Source organism: Palaemon carinicauda, chromosome 5, assembly GCF_036898095.1.
Source record: "Palaemon carinicauda isolate YSFRI2023 chromosome 5, ASM3689809v2, whole genome shotgun sequence".
Lineage (NCBI taxonomy): Eukaryota > Metazoa > Arthropoda > Malacostraca > Decapoda > Palaemonidae > Palaemon > Palaemon carinicauda.
In genome coordinates this window covers 134169434-134194438 of record NC_090729.1, presented here as the reverse complement: position 1 = coordinate 134194438, position 25005 = coordinate 134169434, and the positions used below count along the sequence as shown (strand labels likewise).

Below are 25005 nucleotides of genomic sequence, written 5' to 3'. Positions count from 1 at the left end.
ATGCATTCGTAAGTTAGATTTCAAATCCAACATATTTAAACATTGGCATCCACCTCATACCCCTGAATCACCTAATCTCCATTGTTTTCAGTCAGCCAATTTTGATAACACTCATTATCTAGTTATCTGGCCTTCTTATGTATCATGAATTCATATCTTTTTAGGCAAAACAAAATACTTTTAAAAGAAATTAAAAAAATTTTCTTTATTGGACAAACAGGTTCTTATCTCTGAAATTCTGCAAGTCAAATATTCTTATCTTGGCCATTCACTCTCTCTGAGCTAGACAGATATAAACAGAGGAAGGAACAAAAAAGGAATGCAAAATATTACCAGTGATAGTTCTAAAATCAACATTTCAACATCTGGGGATGTAAACTTACTGAAAACCCAAAATTGAAAAGTAAATGTAGCCCTGATGTTAGTGCACTGAACTGAATTATATATGACCCTAATGCAGAGGGTGTAGCTGTCCTATATCGGCAAAATTCAATTTTAAGGGATTCTGACGTTGGAAAAATTATTTTTGGGCTCGAGCCATGTCGTTCTGATGAAAGTTCCTTCTGGCAACTTCTACAGTATAATATTTCTGCGATTGATATTACAAGAAAATTACCGTCAGGTATAACGGGGTTCCAACCCCGAAAACGACTATCCGAAGATATCGTGTATAATCAGGGACGTATCCTAAGATAACCATACATATCTGCACCCCAAACAGACCTTACCCAGTCTAATCCATTAAGGGGAAGGATGATAAATAAGAAGCCGTAACACATCCTATCGCCTTCGAGTGCCCCTATACGTTCCTGTTTCTCATTCCTTCAAACGCAGCTGATGGCTACAGTTCGGTTGATTCTTGTGGGCAATTATTTCGCAGTTTTTTAAGAATTATCGTGTGAAATGGCTTCCTCTTCTTCGTCAAAGTTGAGTTGAGTATTTACCTCTCTGCCTTTATTCATGCTAATTTTGTTTTACTGTACTGTAACTCCCTTCGGGGACTTATAATTTAGCTTTTGGTTTAACGACAATGCAAAAACGATAAATATCCCTATACAGTACAGTATCTTGCTTTTCCCACTAGGGTTGTAGCTTGGCTAGTTAAGTGAACCCTCGTTTATCGCGGTAGATAGGTTCCAGACCCGACCGCGATAGGTGAAAATCCGCAAAGTAGTGACACCATATTTACCTATTTATTTAACATGTATATTCAGACTTTTAAAACCTTCCCTTGTACGTAGTACTGTTAACAAACTACCCTTTAATGTACAGAACACTTAATGCATGTACTACAGTACCCTAAACTAAAACAGGCACAAATATTAAAGGCGACTTTATATCATGCGTTTCCTAAACACGCCAAAAAGCACGATAAAAAAGGGCAACCAATGTTTTGTGTACGTTTATCTCTGATCATAATGAAGAAACAAACGCATTTACACATCTGTGTATAGATTAGTTTTTGCATCGATTATATTGAATATTCAGTACAGTATGTTGATTTTGTTATTACCAATGTTTTACTTAATTTTTCTTAGGACTTCCAAATGAAATGTTTTTCTTTGTGACGTCGCCTGAAACGACGGCGTCATAAAGTACGCTCAGTAAACAAACGAAGGCATTTAACGTGCATGATGAAAGTGATAAATAATGATATTACAGTAAAAGCTTTTATAAAATATGTTATTACAAATATTATTTACCGTATCTACATAAAATCATACAAACGTAGCAAAGCAGGAAAACAATTTACGAGAGAGAGAGAGAGAGAGAGAGAGAGAGAGAGAGAGAGAGAGAGAGAGAGAGAGAGAGAGTTGTTTTACATACGTAAATGTAAATTTAAAAAAAAAAAAATAGCCCCATTTCATATAAAATAGATTACAAATATTTTATTTTATTATATTACAGTAGTCTGTATAATACTGTAAAGTTCAGTACAGTATGTTGTTGTTATAGTCGTGGCGATGAAATTCTCACGAAACAATAACACGGCATTCCATAACAACAGCTGATTCATTCTCTCTCTCTCTCTCTCTCTCTCTCTCTCTCTCTCTCTCTCTCTCTCTTCGTGTTATACAATACTTACATTTAGATGAAGAAACTAAAATTAATTTTCTTAGTGTCAATTAAATACGAAACGAAAAAATTATGCCGAGTCTACATCCATTTCAATCATAGCTAAAAATACGGCATCCGATTTCATCAGCAAACCACTATTTTTGGGGAAACATCATTTTATTCTAGAAAATTGCTACTCTTTAAATAGTTAATTGCACATTAAGAAAGCGTGTACTTTTGTTTTTAAATTTCGGGTGTGTTTTAAAAATCGAGTATTGTTGACTTCTTTTTGTTTTACTTTTGGCTGTGATTAGATCAACTGACATCTAGCTGCCGCTCCTGAGAGTGTACGAATACACTAAAAAAGTATCGTTTATACCATTTCTTGACTTATTCAAACCGTCTACAGTATACAGTTGATATTACATAAGCACCAATGTGTTATAACCTATCAAATATTTTTGTTTATTACATTTAAACCCTCTCTCTCTCTCTCTCTCTCTCTCTCTCTCTCTCTCTCTCTCTCTCTCTCTTTCTCTCTCTCTCTCTTTACTTTTCACTACCTCCCATTCCTTACTTCTCTCTATCTCTCTAACAAATGATATCTTTGTTGCTCCTCAAAGTTTCATTTATATTGAAAATCAATCATGATTCAATTTTCCTTACTTTCTCCAATCTCGCACCATCGGTCACATCGGGTATTTTCGAAATTTCCGGAAAATCCACGATATATGTATATACATGGGTTATGAAAAAAATCAGCTAAGTGGTGAATCCGCGATGGTCGAACCGCGAAGTAGCGAGGGTTCACTGTAATAATAATAATATAAATAGCAAAAATCCATGCTATTTCAATATTCCTCGGCAATTAAAAAAATAGTTATCATTACTATTCATAATACGTAGCAAGTAAGGCCATCGGTGGGTTCGGAAATATTTTTTTGAGTTACAGTTTTGGAATTAACACAGTTTGATTGTGTTCATAACAGAAACTAAGATATATAGAATGCAAATAACTTTACAAAGCACTGAATTTTTTTCCTTTATTTTCTAAAAGTTAAAAAAAATCATTTCACAGTAATACATGAATTAAGAAAAAAAAAATGCTGGGATGAAATTCAAAAGTTATTGCTTGAAAGACACCAGAATCAGACATTATAAAGATTTTTGAATATTTAAAATATCTTTAAAACTAAAGTAGATAAAATTTGAAACGAAAAAAATGTTTTGAGGAAAATGCCCTTTAAAGATTTTTTTTCATTCACCTTCGCTGAAAAAGCTCTTAGTTGATCTCTCATCACTACAAGGCCCTTGGTCCCCTATCTTTCTAAAGATAAATTAGCCACTCTTATGATACGCTTAAATAATTTTTTTTTTCACTACGTCCACTTTAGCAAATTTTCCACAATCATTACATGTTAAGTTTACTCACCAAATTTTCTATTTCATTTTTCGATACAAAAAGGATTTTGTCATTATCATTCCCAACTTTTGAATACTGCTCTCTCATACTGATATAGTTTTCCATGAGCTTACTTCTAAGATCAATACTTGTTAGAGGAATTTCTTTTTCCTCCTTATCGATTGCAGGAGGGGATTCTTCGTCATCAGATAATGTCAAAGAGAAATCATCTCAAATTTCAGGATCCTCCTGTAAACCATGTCTTTGCACAACATTTGCTTGATAAAAAAAAAAAGCTTGCTGCCATAAAAAAGCATTACTTGGTCCCAGTAGTGTATCCATTGCCTGAGTATCGATATGCTCCTGAACAAATTACTTCACTTCACGTGGTTCTTCAGAACACTTCCATGTATCGTACGGAAAACAAAATAAGAATATAACCATAAATATTGAGGAATTTTCTCAGAAAGCAATGATTTCAGTGGTCATAAGGAAATTCTGGGTGTATTTGCGCGGAAAAAAATTGCTTTTTCAACCTATAAGGACGCATCTAAATGACATAATCTTTTGTCTAGCAATGGAATAGACCTTTTACAGCGTAAAAATTACAAAATCAGAAAATGGCTGTGACCAAATATGGCTATTTTCTAGGATGCCGATACCCTTAAAGTATACATAAGATAACATTTTAATTACTGGTACAGTTTTTACCACTTTTAAACCCACTTAGTATTAAACTTCCTACAACTACAACTAATCCTAAATGCTATTCATAATGGAAGGTGATTAAGTTTATTTTCAAGCAAGATATTTTGTACCTTTCATGCTCTTCACAATGAAAATACAATAAAGAGTATGTACCTGAACTTGTAGCAACATCCTCTTCTTTAACATTAATATTTTCAGCTGCTGATTCTCTATCATCATGAGCCTCTGGTTCTACTGTTTCAGGTTTAGCTGCAGCAATATTTGAACCCATCTCTTGTTTAGTTGTAACACCGTTTGTCCCAGTAGTGGTTGGGATCTCTGCTGTTGCCTCATTATGTTTAGCACCCTTCTTTCCAAGAGCTACAATAGCATTTGCTGCCCTGAAAAGTTCGTAATTGTTATTGAAATTTAAGGAAACCAAAACGCTCTTGTGAAAACAAAAATCAGTAAAAACCATTAAATACATTTCAATGAAATTATGATAAACTCCAGTAATCTAGATAATGAAATCTTTCTAATTGTCTAGAATAATACCTTTTTAATTTAAATTTATAACTAGAACTTTAGTACAACTAGAAAAAATTTCCAAAGGTAAACTCAAACACTTAGGGAAAGAGGTCCAAATGAAATCATGTGATGCTGTCAAGAGTAAGATGAATTATGAATGTTTATTTTACAATAAATGCCAATCATGTATGATTGCATAATAAAATGTTAAAAACTATTGTATCCACTATTCTATTAAGATATCTTAATTTCATTAGCAGTTCTACCTCTCCATAGACAGAGGGTATATCATCACTGATTGGCAACACCATTGAGAGTTACTGGAGCGAGTGTTAGATACCCATATTAAGAAGGAGTGACAAAATATCTTTGGTTGTTTTCCTTTAATAAAGAAACCTATCTCCCTAATAAAACAACTGATGTTCTCCACATTCTTAAGTCAAACTTTCCTATTATGAATTTATGTTACAGGCATTATGGGAAATTGCATACAGACAGTGAACTCAAATATAAATACTTTTAAACTCATCTCTTAAAATACTGGTACAGTATACACTTATTCTCAGAATTACCTGTATGACTTGTTGACTTCTTTTTGCATATCTACATCATACTTGTGGTATTTTTCATACATACTAATAATGAGATCCCTCTCTTCTTCCGAGTATTCTTCTAAAGATGGGTGGAATCGCTTTGCATGTTTAACATAGGTGTTCTTTCGTGGTCCATCATACGATTTGAAGGTGGTAAAGCAAAGCATACAGATACTCATATTGGTTCTTGTGTTATAATCAACTAACAACTGACGACGCCATTCTTCCTATAAAAGATTTCAATGAGATAGTAATACAGAATATAAATGCTGTACAAAATCTTAAATATCAAGGCTTTCCATAATAATCTTTCTCATGCAACAAGCAAATAAATTGTGTAAAATATACTTACGCATTAAATAAATTTTAAGCTTATTTATATATCATTGTATTATTTGTAACAACTTCAAGCACCACTAATTGAAATGTACGATCACAAACCTTGAATGTTCGCATGTTGATTGTTACTCGTTGTGCATTGGTAGAAACAGCTTCTCCATTAGAATTTCCCTCTGCTACTTGACGAAGTATAGTGTGAAAATATGGTGGAACCTTTTCTTCTCCAGACTCTGATTGAGGCGAAACTGATACTGTATTAGTGGCACTGGTAGGGGTGGCTGTGCTGGCCGGAGTAGTATAAGCCGATGACGAACTAACATCATCTATGGCACAAGAGCTGGACAGACTAACTTGAGTAGCTGTGGTGGTACAAGTTGGGACGGGAGTTGTTGCACGTGCTCGATTTGGAGTAGTAAGATCACTTGGAGTTTCAGGAGCACTCTGCGTGTCACTTTCATCACTATGCACTGCTACTTCCTCTATGGCACTTGTATCACTGCAGGAGCAGAAAATTAATCAGCACTTTGTTCATAAGAAATTGGATTAAAGTCTACAGTAGGTGTCCATATATAGAATTATTGTACAATCAAAGAATAATACCTTATAGCCTGATGATCCTAATGCAAACTTTGATATTTCCTTTGAAACTCAAGCTATGTAAAGTACTGTGAAAACTAAAGGACTTACCTTAGAACCTCAATTCTTTCTGTTTTAACAGGTGACTTTGAGGAAACAACTTCTACTTCTTGTTGTTCTTGCATTGGCTCTTGTTGAGAAACTATTGAATGACATTCTACATGGGGTCCAGCCTCATAAACCACTGGCTGGGTCTGAGTGGTAGTTGTGGAATGTGAAGTTACAAATGATGTAGCAGCCCCAGAAGGTAAAGTCAGATTCATTACAGGAATATGGAATGCTGGGTGAGCAGGAAGAGTATTATTTTGCGACCCTTCTGATACACGGGGTCGTTTTGCCACAGGTGGAAGAACTGAGGTATCTTGAGTTACCATCACAGAAGCTTCTCGCATAGCTGCAGCTTCTCTTAAAGCAGCTTCTCGGGCTTCTCTCCGAGCTTCTCGTCTCTCCTCCTTTTTACTTCGCTCGGTAGCTGCATACAGCAAATTATCAAGTCGGTTCCTTCTTTCCTGTCTTTCCTGTGGAGTCTCATCATGGATATTTTTCAAGGTTTGACTGAAGGAAAGGTTAAGGGGTGATGGGTCCCGCTCAACATGATCAGGTACAATTTGAGTTTGTGGTGATATTGCCTGGGTAACAAGGCTATACATCCCTACTGGATACTCACTCCCTAATGTATATATGGGAGTAGGCTGGCAACTGTTGGGTCTTGATCGACTTCGACTGGCATGTCTTTGGCTCTCTCCATCAATTTGATTCTTATGTTCAGCGCTGCTACTTGTCACCGAAGATACCTCAGCAAGTCCTTTAATTTTAAGACTCTCGGCAGTACGCAAAAGTGAGGCAAGGTTTTCTTGGTCCACATTAACTTCACCATGATAAATAAACTGTATTAAAGATGCTACATCTTGTGGATGTGGGCCATCCAGCACTACGATGGGTGACTGACCAGGTGGAAGAGCACCTAGCAATTTTTCAAAATGACTGCTAGATGCACACAAAACCAGCTTGTGTAGACGCCACACCTCGCCTGAAAATCAAACATTTCTTGTAAATGACCTCCAGATATAGTAAAGTTACGGCAATCTACTTACCCAGAGAAAAGCAACAAAAGATGAAAAATAAATCTTTCTACAAAAACCAAATTCCTATAAAGGTTAAATTTTTTTTCTTTAAATAATCTGGTCTGAGTTATCATAACTTGTGCTATTTGCTAATGCACATCATAATCTGGATCATTAATGGTTAAACATTCTGTAGAGTTGAGATATTTGACGACATATTTACTATCCATAATGAGTAACAGAAAATTATGTTAATATAAAGACAAAAAATGTAAGACTTGTATACCATGAATTCCTAATCATACGTGAGAGAAACAGGGAGAGTAGAAGGTATCGCAGCAACATAATTTATAATTGTAAAAATATAGGAAATTAATAGCTTCAAAACATACAGAAATAAAAAAATTTCATTAAAATATCGGAGGCAATAATTCAAATGAACGTAATTAAGTAATGGATGAATTCTGACTGGGTCGACCACTAACTTTTAACCATTCAATTAGCATAGATCACTTCTCGATCAAATAAATAAAACAGGATTTCACATTTCCTTTATCTGATCACCTTGGTTAAGCATCACTCGTTGCTAAAAGACGTCTCCCTACTGGAAAGACTTAGCATTTTGATTGTTGTGAAGGGGTATTTTTTTTTAGTATTCAGTAGTATACTTTGAGATATAAGTATTGATATCTCAAAGTATACTACTTAATACTAAAAAAAAATACCCCTTCACAACAATCAAAATGCCAAGTCTTTCCAGTAGGGAGACGTCTTTTAGCAACGAGTGATGCTTAACCAAAATCCAAACTAATGATTGTGGGAATATTGCAACCTTTTCATAAAGGATTTGTCAACTATGAAAACCTTACAGAATGTAGAAATTATGTGTTCCTACAGCACCAACCAAGTATCATAAGGAATTTCCAAGATTGTCATCACTAGTCTTTTTAAATTCTTTGTCAATTCCCATGTTTCTGCAGCAAATCTAACTTACTAGCTACAACTACCAGGAGAAAATGGGGCCTTCCTAAAACTAACTAGACAGTGTGATGTTGGATGCCTTTCTCTAAGTATGGGTTTTTTCCTATCCCCTCACCTAGTAGTGTGGCATAATATTCCCTACATATTTTCTTATTGCATCATATATTTAACAAGAAAATGCATATCATCACACTTTTATTCTATTAAAAATTGCAGATGATATTTGAGAGCAATTCTAACAGATAAATTCTAATACACTAAGGGTTTGTAGCTGATAACTTTGACAAACAGCAATGAATAATTGGTACAGCTTTTTAATGAATCACGATTATGCACACACCTCTTACAAATCAGGGTAACTTGAGGAATATCTATAGTAAATTAAACTTGGTGATTATTATGAGTATGAAAAAAGTAATGATGAACAAAAGTATGGCAATTCTTACCCTGACAGCATAATGTCACATCCGTGTGTTGTTCTGATGACAAAATATGTCCAAGGGTCCCAAGAAGGTTTGTGGTATGATTGTTCCACCGTAAGCAGAACTTCTGAAAGGTCCCCATTGCTACTGTCACCTCATTGGATCAACAACCTGAAAAATATAAATAAAAATTAGTATACGTAACAAACACTCATTGGATAAAAATCTACACAAAGTTTGAGCTACAGGAATAGCCCTTATATAAATGTCTATTGTGAACAATTCTTTTATAATGGAACAAATTATAGCCAAAACATTTCAAATGTTACAATCAAGACAATAAATTACAACAGCTTTACCATCTCATTTCTACTATTTCATGACTACCAGCAGAAATCCTAAGAACTGCTCTAACATTATGAACGGTCTCGGTATAACTTGGCAGACATCACAGAAATCACTCTCATTAAGAAAATTCTCTTTAACCTATAAAATATTTTCCAGACCTCATAACTAAACTGAAGAACATGCTAACTAACATCAGCCTTTAGGGATTTGTTATTAAAAAGATCTCTAAATGACATAAAGTTAAATAAAGAAAAGGTAAATCTTGATGCAATTACAAACATTATACCGTAATAATTTCATCACAATCTGATAACGATTCCGTAAAAGAGTAATAGTACCATATATATTGAACATAGAAACAAGATGATAATAGGGAAATAATATATGAAGGAATAATGCAAATTTTGATAACTTCTGTTCTGGGAACCACGAAAAGATAAAAGATAAAATAATAGACTAAAACTTTAAAGATCAAAATACTTTGACACATAATAAAGGAAAATCAGTATTATCATAAGATGACCTGACATCTACAACAATCTTTTCTGAAGTGAAAAATGATTCTACAGTATTTGGCAATCCATAACTTTTCTTTAGCAATAAAAAAACAAAATCTCAAAGTAATTAGTTCCATACTTTATGGATAGGCAAGATGATAACACATGGGCTATTGTTCCTCTATATGAAATAATAAAAACTAATATAAAATTACAACAAAATAAAAGGCAAGTCGACTGTTTAATGCTGCAAAAAAATCTCTTTACTGAGACAACCCACTGTTTCGCCACTGTAGTAGGAAGACTTACAAGTTGTATGCTATGTTGTGGTCACCACTTGTACCAAGTTCGACGTATTCTCTCTCTCTCTCTCTCTCTCTCTCTCTCTCTCTCTCTCTCTCGGAACATGGTTTATTTGTCATTCACACCAAGTGTGATGAATGTAACCGGAACCGCATACTACTTGCAAGTAACTCAAATAATATTTTTTCTTTCTTCCTTTTTTTTTTCTTTTTTTTTTGCCCTCTGAGGACGGCTACATCAACACACCCACTTAGATGACAAAGGATTGATTAATTATTCTTAACCCGCCTTCGTTAAGAACGCGTCTCGCATACATTTACAGTCACTAATAACCAATGACCATTCAAACCCTGAAGAGCAAACACACCTTTCGCTGCACCAATGTTTGTTTTATGAGTTGTCTTACGGGGGCCATTTAAAAAAAATATATATGAGATCTGCAGATCACATTTAATAGATCTCGGCAATTATAAGGGTTGAAGGGCAATGAACTCTTCTCGATAAACATAATACAGGCAAGTACAAGGACTTTTTAATTTTCCCACCGAAAACCTCGATATCAATAATTCAAGATGGAATGAAAAACACTTAACCACCTAAATAATTCTTACATTTCAGGAGTAGGAATGTTGATATCGTTTAATCTTCAACGAAATTCGAAATGTGGGAAATGAAATTATACAAACGATGTAAATTCATAGGTATTCTTCGTCCATTAAGGGCACTTTTAGAAACTAATGCCCTAGTGTAACTGAAAATATAAAGACATAGTGAAGCTTCCGAGAAAGAGTCAGGAAGAAACTTCCACTGTTAAGTCGATAAGAGATATAAACAGCCATGGAGTGCTGGAATCATGGGATTAGGCCTACCATTTAACACTGTAAATGATTAACAGATGGCAGAACAAGACCGTCTAAGCCTAAGGAGAGGGGATCTTCCCTTGATCTCAAGAGAACAGGGCCAGATATATCAACGAGAGAGAGAGAGAGAGAGAGAGAGAGAGAGAGAGAGATTTTGCAGTTTTTTTTTTCAAGCAAAATTAGGCTATATGGTATTAGAAGAAAATAGCTTAAAATGTGACTAGAACACAATTTGATATTGACCAAGAGAAAATTTAAAAGTAATACTTAAGTAAATCCACAACCATGAGGAATATTAAAAGAAAAAAAGGCCGTCCTTTACCGAACCCCACCCAACCCAACGCTATAAGAAAGAATAGGCCTACACTAATATGTTTCTTGCTGAGGCAGATAACTCAAAGCGATTTTCTCTCTATAAGAAGATTGTCAGAGCAATGCAATTAACTCCTGCGGCAGCCCTTGTCGAGGTCACTGACCTTACTGCCATATGATATTATTATTATTATTATTATTACTTGCTAAGCTACAACCCTAGTTTGAAAAGCAGGATGCTACAGATAACAACATTAAAATGAATATATACTATATAAACTATAAAAACTTTAACAAAACAAGAGGAAGAGAAATAAGATAGAATAGTGTGCCCGAGCGTACCCACAAGCAAGAGAACTCGAACCCAAGATAGTGGAAGACCATGGTACAGAGGCTATGGCACTACCTAAGACCAGAAAACAATGGTTTGATTTTGGAGTGTCCTTCTCCTAGATGAGCTGCTTACCATAGCTAAAGAGTCTCTTCTACCCTTACTAAGAGGAAAGCGGCCACAGAACGATTACAGTGCAGTAGTTAACCCCTTGGGTGGAGAAGAATTGTTTGGTAATTTCAGTGTTGTCAGATGTATGAGGACTGAAGAGAATATGTAAAGAATAGGCCAGACTATTCGGTGTGTGTGTGTGTGTGTGTAGGTAAAGTGAAAATGGACAGTAACTAGAGAGAAGGATCCAATAAAGTACAATCTTGCTAGTCAAAGGACCCAAAAGTCTATTGTTAATGCTGAAAACAAATACAGACAGAAGAGGGGGCGATCTCTAACCGCATACACGTCAATGCAAGAGTCACAGACTGGAACCCTTCAACTGCATTGTGTATGTATCTCTCTATCAGCCACACACACAGACAGGTTGAGTTTGTGAAGTTTAGCTATATGGTCTGGTTCTGAGGCTGAGGAGGCCATTCGGTACTCAAGGGCATCCGGGAGGGTAAACGCTAGGAGATTGGAGAAGGACCCAATATCAAACCATTGTTCTTCAGTCATGGGTAGTGCCATAGCCTCTAAACCATGGTCTTCCACTGTCTAGGGTTAAAGTTCTCTAGCTTGAAGGTACATCCAGGCACATTATTCTATAGGTTTCCTTTCCTCGCTGGTCTATTTTCCCTATTGGAGCCCGTGGCTTTATAGCATTCTGCATTTCCAACTAAGGTTTTTTCTTAGCTGGGAGTAATAATAATATAGGTAAAAGTAGCAGGTAAAAAGTGACTGCAGCTGCAAAGACACTCAAGTAATGCCTACAGTGTACTGCGTGAGGTGCACCGGCGAAAATAACCCTCCCCTTCCCCTAGGGACCGAGAAAAATTGACTCTGGCCACAATACCTCGACCACAGGTGTCTTGACTTGCAGTGCCTGACCGCATACCGACACATAACATGTAAACGTTAAACAGATATTATCGCTGATAAGTAAGATATTCACCACATGCCAGCGTTTAGTAGTACCCAGTTGTCTAATAATATAATAATATATACCATATTACGGTAGTTGTTCTACATACACGGTTAGCTCTTATATTAACCATTTGATTAATTCATATTATATATATATATATATATATATATATATATAGAGAGAGAGAGAGAGAGAGAGAGAGAGAGAGAGAGAGAGAGAGGTCGTAAGTTATACTGCATAGTAATTTATATTCGATACGATTATAAAAGAAAACAAAAAACAGTTACTCTCTCTCTCTCTCTCTCTCTCTCTCTCTCTCTCTCTCTCTCTCTCTCTCTCTCTCTCAAATAAATAAAAACCCAAGATACGGGTAGACTATGGCCCAACTCCGTAAGTCTATAAAAGAAGTCGGAAGAGCTACAGATTGCCAGAGTCAATTGCAGGTAATCATGCAAATACTTAAACAACTACTTTCCGCACGACATAAATCATATCAACAATTCCGACGTAGTGATTATTCAAAGAACATCTCAATTAGGATAGTAATCCTAACTCTTATTATCAGACAATTTGTCTTCTGAGAAAATAAGTGTGAATGAATTTCAACAGGTCCATGATAGACCTTAGTGTTTTATCATTAGTACGACTGATTACAATTTGCGTGGATATGACTGATAAGAAGACTGTCTCTTACACAAATCATAGGAAGGAGTAGAGTATTTAGTGATTTGCATCACAAGGTTGGAGAAATTCGTTAATGTAAAAATCGCTCAGCCTAATTAAACATTAAATACCTAGGCCCTAACATTTGACACTGTAGACATATTTAATCTAATGACATATCAATAAGGGAAGACGGGAGATAAGATAACATAAACCATGACAGATTTCAATTCCTTACAATCAGTCATTATCTTCCGACAAAAATCGCGTTCCCTTTCTTCATCCTCGACTTCTAGAAAACGAAATGACGTCTGGACTTTGTTCAAAGGACTTTCCATACAAAGCGGGGGTCAAAGATAACGCAGATGACATGCTAAAAGTCGAAGTCTATAGAGTACTTTATACCTTGCTAAAGGTATTGTATTATGCAGTAGTTGGATTAAAGAGACCACTGAGTCCCAACAGGACCCACACTGCTACATTCACAGGACTCACCAAGAGATTTATTTTGTGATAACAGGCCATTTGATCAAAAGTAAAATGAAAGAGATTGAGCAGGAAGGTTGTAGGAGACAAACATTGAAGAAAAGAAAGTATTGTATTAAACAGTAGTTGAATTGAAGAGACCACTGAGTCACCTGCTACATTCACAGGAGTCACCGAGAGATTTGTTTTATGAATACAAGTGTCATATAATACGAAGTAAAATTGAAAAGATTGAACAGGAAGCCAATAGGAGGCAAACAAAAAAAAAATTGAAAAAAAGAGTAATCCTGTTGCCACAGGAGCCAGTAAAAAAAAAAAAAAAAAAAAAAAAAACTTAGAAGTGTCTAATGAGCAACACGAGATATATTGTAAGCGAAGTCCCACTGACAGATACCGATTGGGTATTTACCGTAGACTGACGAGGGTCGGTGCCCTATGGCAGTACTATTTAACTGACACTCTTAGAGACCTGACTATCAACCTCTCATGAGAATTAGTAGTAGTCCCGTGATACTTTTTAATTCTTAGTAATGAAATGTGCTGATCCTCATTACGGCGCTCGATTGCCGATCAAATGTTTTTTTTTTTCTGTTGCAAAGCTGAGTTCATATTAGCTTATCAACAAATTCCTTGTTGGAATGTCCACACACACACACACACACACACACACACACATATATATATATATATATATATATTAAAGCTTACGCTTTCCTGGTCATCATTAGGGAAACTTGCAAGATTCCTTGCAGTCAAAGAATCAACTTAATTAGTGGCAAGTGTCACAATTTAATTTTCTTACGGTTTCTTGAAAAAAATGACGTAACTATACATTCTAAAAATAGTACAAGGTGGTTATTTTACTTTACTTACTTTCATGTCTGCTTTCCCGGTCCCATACAGCAAAGGAACCCCACTCTCTACAGGACTTCCATTGTCGTTTTACCTTGTTCGTTCAGTGCATTTAAACGTTTCATATCACGTATTGTTCATTTACTGTTAAATCGTCACTGTCAAAAGACTCATGAAATAAGAAAGTCCTCAGTTTCCTCTTGAAAGCCTTAATGTCTTCAGTCATTCGAATGTTTCGTGGGAGCTTATCATATAGTCTCGGGGTCGCATATTTAAAGGCTCTGGAGCCTAAAGTAGACATAAATCTAGGTTCCAACAGTTTGAAGCCATCTGTAACTACAGGTATTTTGAATAATTGAACACGCTATGTTCACAGTGAAATAATAATAAGTTTTTTCCCGACTTGCAGATAAGGTCCTGTTGAGTTAAAAGTCAAAAGTCAAAAGTCAAAAGCAATGACTGCCAATATCCAAGATTCAGCCAAATACCAGATGTTAAAAAATAATTAATATAATTTACATTATCTTAATTATTTTGATATTAATTCGCAATATTCTAAAAGATAGTTCTTTCAGAGTAAATCTCGATATGTTGCCCCATTTTCCATATTTCTCATTAAGCCTAACCAAGACAATTAAGAATGCTTTCCACACTGGTCTTCCCATAAAAAAAAAGAAAAAAAAAAAAAGAATTTATAAAATTCTCTATGATATAACAAATTGTTAGACAATGTATTGTTAATAAGGACATGTCGGGGAAGGGTAAAGTCATTAATAAGGCTAAGCTCAAGTGACATGTGCCACCATGAAACCACACATTTACATCTATCAGAGATTTTCATTCTTAAATTTTTATCACCAGGAAATGGTAACAATTGAATAGAGGGCATTCAGTAGAGCGCAGACCTCCGCCACGGCAGCTTATTTCTCGACCTTGACCTTTGACCTAGGACTTTCAAAATTGAGTCCCTTTCACATCTCAACATAACAATTAATCTCTGAAAGTTTTACTACTCTGTGAGAGAGATTGTGGCCAGAAGTTGTTCACGCATAAAAAAAAAACAGACGAACATCGGAGAAAACATAACCTACTCCCAACTTCGTTGTCGGACGTAATAATTTATTCATCGGTTATTTATTTATTTCGAGACGATAACTAAGCCATTTTGGTGTTGCAAAGATTTCCAACCGGTGCCACCTCCGACAAACAGCCTCGATTTTAACATACAAGATTCATTAAAATATATCAATATTAATCAAATAATTCCAAACCAAAAGATGTTTCACTGAGATCTTTACTGTGCCGTCAAATTAAGCAGTTACCCGTTAGAATTGTGAATTAAGGTCAAACTAAAACACATAAATTCATAAATAAAAAATTTAATGAATTAGTGTAGGCTAACGAGAGAAAACGAAGCCGACTGAGCGATCTATTGAAAAAAAACGAGTTTGAGGATAACAGGTAAAAATAAGTTTTCAGCTCATTTAACTTTAGGGACGAAGTTTCTTGGCAACATTGAGCCCTGAGCATTTTTTGAGAGAGAGAGAGAGAGAGGAGAGAGAGAGAGAGAGAGAGAGAGATTAATTTTACCTATCAATAACGGGCTGCGACAGAGAAAACAAAACTTTTCCGACACGACATTTTCATAATGAAAAACAATAGAAAATGTAACAGCTGAATGAAAGACAATTGAGCTAAAAGATGAATGTGGAAGTGTTCTCAGTGTACATGAAAAAAGGCTTCCATCACAATACTCTCATTATACTTCTTAACCGTAAGGACTGTGAATATCCCCTTAAATAAAATATAACCTGGCCCATTATGCTCAAGCAATAGAGATTATGAATCTGAAATTTTCATTACGATAATGGATGAGAGAACTTTAAAAGTGAAAAATATAATTTACTTTTTATCATCATCATCATTATTATTATTCCGGACCTTCCTGCGACCCGCTACCACGAAAGCGTTCGTCAAATTTGGCAACGCTACTTCCCGACAGTTCCTGCCAGGGGGCGTGCCACAAGCCACCTGACGAACTCAGGATTTGACGTAGCCACTCCTGCCCTTCCAACTTGCCCAATCACATCGGCCACCCTCGGGACATGTGGCCTACGGACCCACGACCCATTCCTACGTCTCTTGACGGGCTTAGGGAGTGCCTTCTTACTAAAGGTCATTTACTTGCGGCCTTTGTATAAAGATGATCATTAGGATTCAAGGATGAATCCTGAATCTTATTACGTAAACAATTCCTTACAATATCACATGAATCAATTGGTGCAGAACGCTGAAAGTCTTACAGTCTGATTTATGCAATAATTTCCGTGTATAAACTAAGAGAGTCATGGGTTAACCTGACAATGATTCTCGAAAGCATCGAAATTGATATATATATATATATAGATATATATCTATATTTACATATTTACATATTTATATTTATATATATACTATATATATATATATATATATATATGTGTGTGTGTGTGTATGTGTGTGTGTGTGTGTTATATCACCGTTGTTGCACTTAAAAGATAAAAACACATGGTTCATATAAATAGAGGAGCTTCAGAACATCTACCAATTTTCGTTGCCTGTCTTCTGTAAGTTTCACCAAGCCCAGAAAACACCTTCTCATTTTCCTTCTCTTTAAACTTTGACTTGACTCCCTGTCACTTGCGGCAGGCTGTTGTCCTTATCAATCCATATCTGATGCGTTACACAGATGGCATGAGAGTCCCTTGCTTAATTTGCCCAAAGCGATATCAACTTTCTTCAGTTTCCTAACGTATCCATACTGCATATTCTATGACAGGGATCTATAAGAATTAACATAAGATGGGAGTCTTAATCGTAGTCAGGGGTAGAGGTCTATATTATATAATGATTTATTCTTATTGTAAAGGGAATTCGTTAATATTTTACTATTTGTGGCTTTATATTTTTAAGTAATATGAAAATACCCAAAACATAAAGTACAATAATCTACTAAAGTATAATAATCTACTAGCAACTTTCAATAGCAATGGCGCTCTCTTTCCAAACCGCTGAACTTCTAAGAGGCCAAATAAGGGAATTTTGATCACATATGATCTCTATTCTATTTCCATTAAAGACAGTCCTTTCTGGATTCGGTATTTCATTTATTTACTGAATGAAATGCACCATTAATGAAATGGCTTTCATGTTCTTTTGCAGCACAACTCTGCTTTCGAATACTACCTTGTCAAATAAACTATCTTTTTAAACGGTTCATTTATAAATCATAACCTCAATCAAAAAAAATAATAAATATACCCATATACAACAGATTATTATTATTATCATTATCATTATTTGCTAAGCTACAATAGTTGTAAAAGCAGGATGCTAAAAGCCCAAGGGCTCTAATAAGGAAAATAGCCCAGTGACGAAAGGAAACAAAGGAATACATAGTAATAAACTGCAAAAGAAATAAACGATCAAAATAAAATATTTAAGAAAAGCAACAAAATTAATCAGATATTTCATATGTAAATACGACCATATACCACAACAATGCTAAATACGAGGTCAAGTGTCCAGGTAATGAATTAGAAAAGAGCGGATTGAAATATAACAAAAGGTCACTTAACTAAAACCGAAACAAAAAAAAATCAATAAATGGTAAATCAAATATTTCCTTCATAAAAAAATTAAATCCGTAACTACTAGAAGCGGATATGATATATCACAATATAATGCTACGACGGACATACTCTCGCGGGCGGACGTGAGCAGTAATGCCTTTCTAGGGGATTCATTCCTTCAGGTGGTTTCTGGCCACTTGCGCCCGGACGTTCGCAAGTCAGGACCAAAACGTCTTAGCTAATGCAACGACAACAAATACTGCATTTTCTATTCCACTGCAGGACAAAGGTATCAGACATGTCCACACTCACGTCTGACGTTTGGCCATTTTCAACACCACGCTGGTCAGTGCGGATTGGCGATGGTGGGAAACTTTAGTCTGATTGCTCACAGCAAACCAACCTAGTATGATCATGGCGATACACAAACCCTTTCACCACGTTATGGCATCATCCCCACTCAGAAAGGGATGTTAACATATATGGAAACATAAATGTTTTATAGTTAAGCGACTATAATGAGGAAGTGATAAAATGCGTGTTTGAATTAGTTACAATTTAATCGGGTTACTGCAATTTCTCTTTCCTTTCCCTTCTTAACTGATATTAACTAATAATAAATACCTTAAATAACATGATTAATATCAAGGAAGGAGCACAAGTGAAGCTTTCTTTATCAACAAAGACATTACATATTATCAAAGAAAATGTTCAAGGAAAATTCTAAGAAGAGGAATTTTCCTTTTCTGAGAAAATGCCACCCTCAGAGAAAATAATCGTAATCTGAGGAAATGTTCTGAGAAACTGAGAACTACTGTTAAAAGGCTCACTGTATGAACAAATATTAAATGTAAAATTCTTTTCTTCAAAATATCTCAAAAGTAATCAATGCCTGAAGAATTGTATTATCTGAAAAAAATCCGACATGGTGTTGTTATCCTGAGTAAATATTGTCTAGAGAAAGATAGCTAAAAATGCAGTAAGAGAACATTTTCTACTTTCAGGGAAAATTTATTTCTATGGGACAATACTCACTGAGAAAATGTTTGCAGTCCGAGAACAGGTTCACTTTTTGAGAAAACCTAAAATTTAGCTATAAACTTCCTACAGTCTGGTAAATGCTATCTAACAAAATGCTCACTATCGAGATAAAAGTTTACCGCATCGAGAAATACCACTTGAGGACATTTCCCCAATCTGATAAAATAGCTTACTCCGGAGAAATACTCACTATCAGAAAGAAAGCTCTCACTATCTCCTGTCCGAGATGACATCAACGGTGAATTCGGTCATTATCTAATTATACTTCCACACGTCTTCCTTCACTTCGTGGGGTTGGTCACTTTTGAAAGTTCCATCTAAAAATGACGCCCAATTGGGGTTCCGAATTACCTTTGGAAGTTCTTCGTCTAATTGTTTACTATGGATTACAAATCACTTCTCAGTTTAATCTTTTGTAATGCATATGATCCACGGTCACAGACGAAATTCTCACTTTCACATTCTTACATCGGTAGCTTAATAGTATCCATTCACTGCAAAAAAAAAATAATTAAATAGATATAACAAATGGGAAAAGTTGTTGTTACTTGGAGGGGCATCTGTCATTGTCACAAAACGGATGAGAGAGAGAGAGAGAGAGAGAGAGAGAGGAGAGAGAGAGAGAGAGAGTTATTCAGGAAAAAACATGTTTCACTCGACACCATAAAAAGACACATATTATCGTCTCTTTAATCAATGACACATTAAGTTTAATATCCCATAAAATTGTTTTGGATGAACACTTCAGGTGACATGAACCTGTTTCCTCTTGAAGGCACAAACATCCAAATAAAAAGCTTCACTAATAACAACCTCTTGTGTAATCCAAGACTCGCATCCGAAAAGCCGAAAAAGAACAACACAAAGCGTCAGTCTGCCTTTTTTTCCCCGAAATATGAAAAAATCGCCGACGGACGTGCACTTATCACAAAACGGACTCCCACTGCATTCTCAAACGATCGTATCCACTTCCTTAGAGTTCCAGTTCGCGTGCTTTTGTTACAAGCTCCCTCCCCCTAGCCTTGAGTTCAAGCCGAAGTCATTCATAAATATGACCACGACACGATAGGAATAATCCACATATCAAATGGCCGATCATCATCACACACTCTCAGTCAAAGAGGATGATTAGGCAGATGAACACCGAGTATATTACACAATGCTTTTAACTACATCGAAAGACAAATGCCAAGTTGCCAGAACTACCACGAGCTACACCTGCTGCTAGTACACTGAGCTTGGCGTCTGGGTGACTCTGGTCCGTCTCTCTGGGCGTTCAGCAGGACTGTGGCATCAGCCTTGTGGCATGTGGAGCTGCTGCTGCTGCTGCTGCGAGGACCTGTAGGCGTGTGTGCGTGCGTGTGTTTGTTAATGTGCATAAGAGTGTGTATGTGTGAACGTCTTGCGTGCGTCATATCCTCCCCTCGATATCCCCCCCTCCCCCTTCTCAAACACTCCGTCTCTGATTTCCCAAACACTCCCAATACAAAAAAAAAAATGAAAAAAAAAATGTACGAAATCACAAGTTTGGTTAACTTATTCACATACGCATGAGGAAGCAGACTTTGTAAATTGAAAGCATTATTTATCATTTTTAAGAATGGACGGACCACAAAAGCAATGAGTGGATTGGATAACTCTAATGAGAAAGAGAGAGAGAGAGAGGAGAGAGAGAGAGAGAGAGAGAGAGAGAGAGAACTTCGTAACATACCACAGGTTTATGGACCGAATCCGTCTTGCTCCTTTCTGCAAAAGTTCAACAGCTTTTAGACACAAGTACAACAAAATATTTTCGTTTAAACTTTAGTCGTATATTTTCTCTAAAATAAATAAACTAAGACAAAACAATCGAGTCATATTTCAGAATTATCGAACGCAAGTTTGGCCGGCGTAAAGATCTGTATGTCCCCAGTATGATTATTACATAAAAGACACCTCAACAATATTCACCAAATAATTATCTTTCTGAAGTGCAACTAAAAAAATTAACTCATAACACAGGTACCTAAGCATCCATAGGAGGTAATAATTCTCATTTCCTGCGCCACGTTTGACACACAAAGCTAGATATTTACAATAATATTATCAAAGAAATTTTCGTCATAACTTTAAAAGAATAAGTGACGTACCTTTTTTAAAAGCAGGAAAGAAATTTGATATGGCATGAATCATGATTCCCTAATAGACTGTATGGAGAAAGGGTATCAATATTATCTAAGAAAATATGCAACAATTTGCATAAGAGACAACAAGATTCTATTCCATCTATATATGACATAACACTTTAAAAATCACTCATGACGCTAAGGCATTGCCAAACACCCTCTTTTAAGAGAGAGAGAGAGAGAGAGAGAGAGAGAGAGAGAGAGAGAATATCTCATGGAACGTCCTTTTAAAATCTGAAACAAACAAACAGCACAGAGATTGTAGGCAGGTGGCTAGCAAGGCATTGGTGGAGGGTAAATGCAACACTATCTCGAGCAAGTAGTTGTCTTAAAGTCTATTTCCTAATCCAAATAGTAAGGAAGAAACAGTCTTACGAGACGATCGGTTGGACACGCTCTTGCTCCGAAGACCAGTTATGGGCTGGGCAGGTGGGCCAAGCCAGGTGAGCGCTGAGGGCCCGGGGTGACAGAGAGGGTGCAGGGGTACTAAAAGAGGGCAGGCCCCAGAGAGAGAGAGAGAGAGAGAGAGAGAGAGAGAGAGAGAGAGAAGGGGGGACACAGCATAGTGAATGGGTGAGGGACACTTACAAATATATCCTCAGGCGTGACAAAGTCGACGACGCAGGGCCCTGGAAGCGACAGGATTCGTGGAAGTGGCCCAAGACACGAGCGACCTCCGCCGTCAGATGCCAAAGAGGTTTCCCCTTCCAAATCATACCTACCCGATCCAGCAAAGTGAAGTCAAAGGCGAAGGCAAAAAAAAAAAAAAAGAGGTAGTTCCGTTTGAATTTATATTCGTTTGGAGAATCGAAATGGGCTGGGTTGGCAACATCACACTGCAATCGGTAAAAGGAGAATAAAGGAAGATGGGTGGACAGCTAAATGGACTTGGAAGAAAGACAGCAAGAGGTCCTTGTGTGTGCGTTTCTAAGACGCAAAGCGGGGTATTGGGGGTGAAGAATGGGAGGGGGGGTAGGAGGCGTGGTGGGCGGGCGACTTGCCAGACAGAGAGGCACCTGGCCACTGTTCGTTCAGCAGAGACGTAACGGCAACGTGAAAGCGCTCGCAAATAAAGATCAAATTATTCGTATACCCCAACAAGAGTGGATCAAGAATTTACATGAGGTATGGTTTTCTTAGGGTTTGAAATTCAAGCGTTGGGGGAAGAAATGTCGATTTAACACAGCTATGGGCAGTGTATTCCAGTTTTTATGCCATTCCAAAACGCTGAAAGCAATTGTCTTCGGTGCAAACTGAAATTGGCCTTCGGATCCAAGATCTTACCTTCATGAACATTTACCCATCTGGCTCAAATGGAGAGATGACGGGGGGTAAGGGGTGTAGGAGGGGTTACCAAAAAATGCATCTTCGACGCCCAAAATCCGTCCCTATTCGGTAACTTAATTTTTTTTTCTGGGAGGAAGAAGTTGAGCTTTGTCAACCCCGGGGGTTCTGCATCCACAAACTCTGCAAGAGTTGCAATATCAAAGGGTTCGGTTCACAATGAAGAATTACAAAATGCCTGTCTTATTCAAGGCTATCCGAATACCGTACGGACTTGTAATGAGCAAGAAAAAAAAAGGTACTTGCTATAATCGAGACCACCGGCCAAGAGACAAAACTGCAAGACACAACGATAAATTAAAAAAAAAAAAGTAAAACTACGAAAGATAAAGGAAGGCAAACACGGACAAAAATATAGATAAATCAATGGAAAACAACAAGCATAAAGAGATACAATTTTACAAGCAAAGAAACCAGTTAAATAATGAAGGCAAAATCACCCAAAAGAAAACAATAAAACTAAAGTTGATAAACAAACAACCAAGGGGGCAATGTTAATCTCCCCCCCCCCCCCCTGTCAAAGGCTGCAAACGCTACAGGTGCGTCTTGACTACGAATAGCGGCAAAAAGGCCCAAGTCTAAGTACCACTGGCATGCCTCTGGTGCATCCGACAAGGCTTAAGCATCTAATTCCTCCAAGTAAAATTGACACAGGTATAAAGAATGACTTCATCTGATATTTAAATATGTGTATGTATATATATATATATATATATATATAATTGCTCTCGTCTCTTTTAAGATGTTATAAAAACGAAATTAATCAGGATTCATTCAGTATTTCATTTCCCTGTGGTTTATCATATATAAATATAAATATATATATATATATATATATATATTATATAGTGTGTTTGTTAAAACTGTATAATGTTATATATATATATATATATATATATGTATATTAAACCAAATGCTGGATTATGTCACATTATTGCCTCATAAAAAAAAGAAGACCAACCATTAAAATCGTACCATAGTCAAATTAAAAAAAAAAAAAAAAACGTTCATTGGAATTTTGATTTAATAAATGAAAAAAATAAACTTTCTCTTAAACTTATCTCTCGTGCTTTCATCAAATCTTGACCTTATTTCCAGTTCTTTAACAAATAGTGTAATATAATATACTTTAAATACTTTTCGGATCGATTGAAAAAAACGAAATATATTATTCAAAGTCTATCAACGAATGATATGTCACAAGACGTCAAACAATCAGAAAATAAAGGGGGTAAAGAAAAAAAAAAAGTATAATTTCCCGACTTCCGGTTACATATTGGCCGGCAGTTTTCTCTTTCTGCCGAATTAACTTTCTTCTAACCCAGACTGACTTCGCTCGCGTTGAGGTACGTTCCAGACATTATAGTTAAAGGTATAAGGAGCAATTTACCTATGTTCTTCACTGCATGCATATCTTTATTATCAGTTTAAATAACGAGTTACTAGAGTAAAATGCGATCTCACTGCTTGCATGACTGTATTATTAGTTTAGCTTATAACTTATTATAAAAGATTCATTAACCCATAATATTTACGTATATAAAGAGTTACTAGAGTAAAATGCGTTCTATACTGTGTTTCAAAGACCCATGAAACCAAAATTAAACAAAAGAAATCAGTTTTTCTTTCTTCCTTCCCACCGTTATCCCTACGATAAGGGGTCGGCAGCCTGATGCGCCCTCTCCGAAGCCTATCAAGGGCATCCTCTTCCAGCAAACCTCTTCTCTCCATTTAATCCTTCACGTTATCTCGCCATTTAATTCTTTGGTTTTCTTTCGATCTGTTTTTTTGCACCATTGAATACATAGAACTATCAGATTATAGCAAGATATAAAATAACTTCGCATACGTGCAATTGTATTTACAGTTGCATATGACATGCAAATTAGAAAAAAAAAATGTTTGAAGCTTTTACTTATTTAGCAAGAAACTGGAGTAGGCCAAAAGGTTTGATACAAGCAACTTCTACAGAGAGAGGAGAGAGAGAGAGAGAGGAGAGAGAGAGAGAGGTACCAGTAGCCTTCCCTTCTACGTCGGATCTCTTTCGCAAATTACAAGGATATTGAAAGTTCAAACTTAGTGCAAATGCCTTTCCGTTGAGACGGTTGACATGGGTCTTGTTTCATAGATTACATGGTATTTATCAGTTTAACAGTGCTATTTATCTTAATATACTCAAAATATACTCAATAATTTATATTTCTTTATTTCTCTCTAATAGTTTATTCTTTGCTTCAGGGCCCTTAGCCTTGGAGGATTTTGATTTTATAATTAGGGTTGCAGCTTAGCTATATATAATAATCAATTACAGCAACGTCTGTTATTCAAATCAAGGAAATTATCATATGCCTCGTGTACATCTAGATTGATTTAAGGAATAATGTTTATTTTAAAATTCACC

General features: G+C 36.1%; 1 protein-coding gene across 8 annotated transcripts in view; it reads right to left on the bottom strand.

The window, feature by feature from the left end:
- The window catches only part of LOC137641487 (longitudinals lacking protein, isoforms H/M/V-like), a 127200-nt gene that overhangs the window by 5265 nt on the left and 96930 nt on the right, over positions 1-25005 (bottom strand). For 3 of the 8 annotated variants that reach the window (XM_068374104.1, XM_068374102.1, XM_068374103.1), the window contains exons 2-6: positions 8735-8881; positions 6295-7273; positions 5710-6103; positions 5248-5495; positions 4322-4548 (exon numbers count right to left, since the gene is read on the bottom strand). In XM_068374104.1, the coding sequence (XP_068230205.1) occupies positions 4322-4548; positions 5248-5495; positions 5710-6103; positions 6295-7273; positions 8735-8852 (1966 nt within the window). In that variant the 5' untranslated portion in view covers positions 8853-8881. Of the gene's footprint in view, positions 1-4321; positions 4549-5247; positions 5496-5709; positions 6104-6294; positions 7274-8734; positions 8882-9864; positions 9886-19285; positions 19590-20301; positions 20435-25005 lie in introns of those variants that run through there. The other 5 variants (XM_068374099.1, XM_068374106.1, XM_068374100.1 and 2 more) reach the window with 4 other exon arrangements.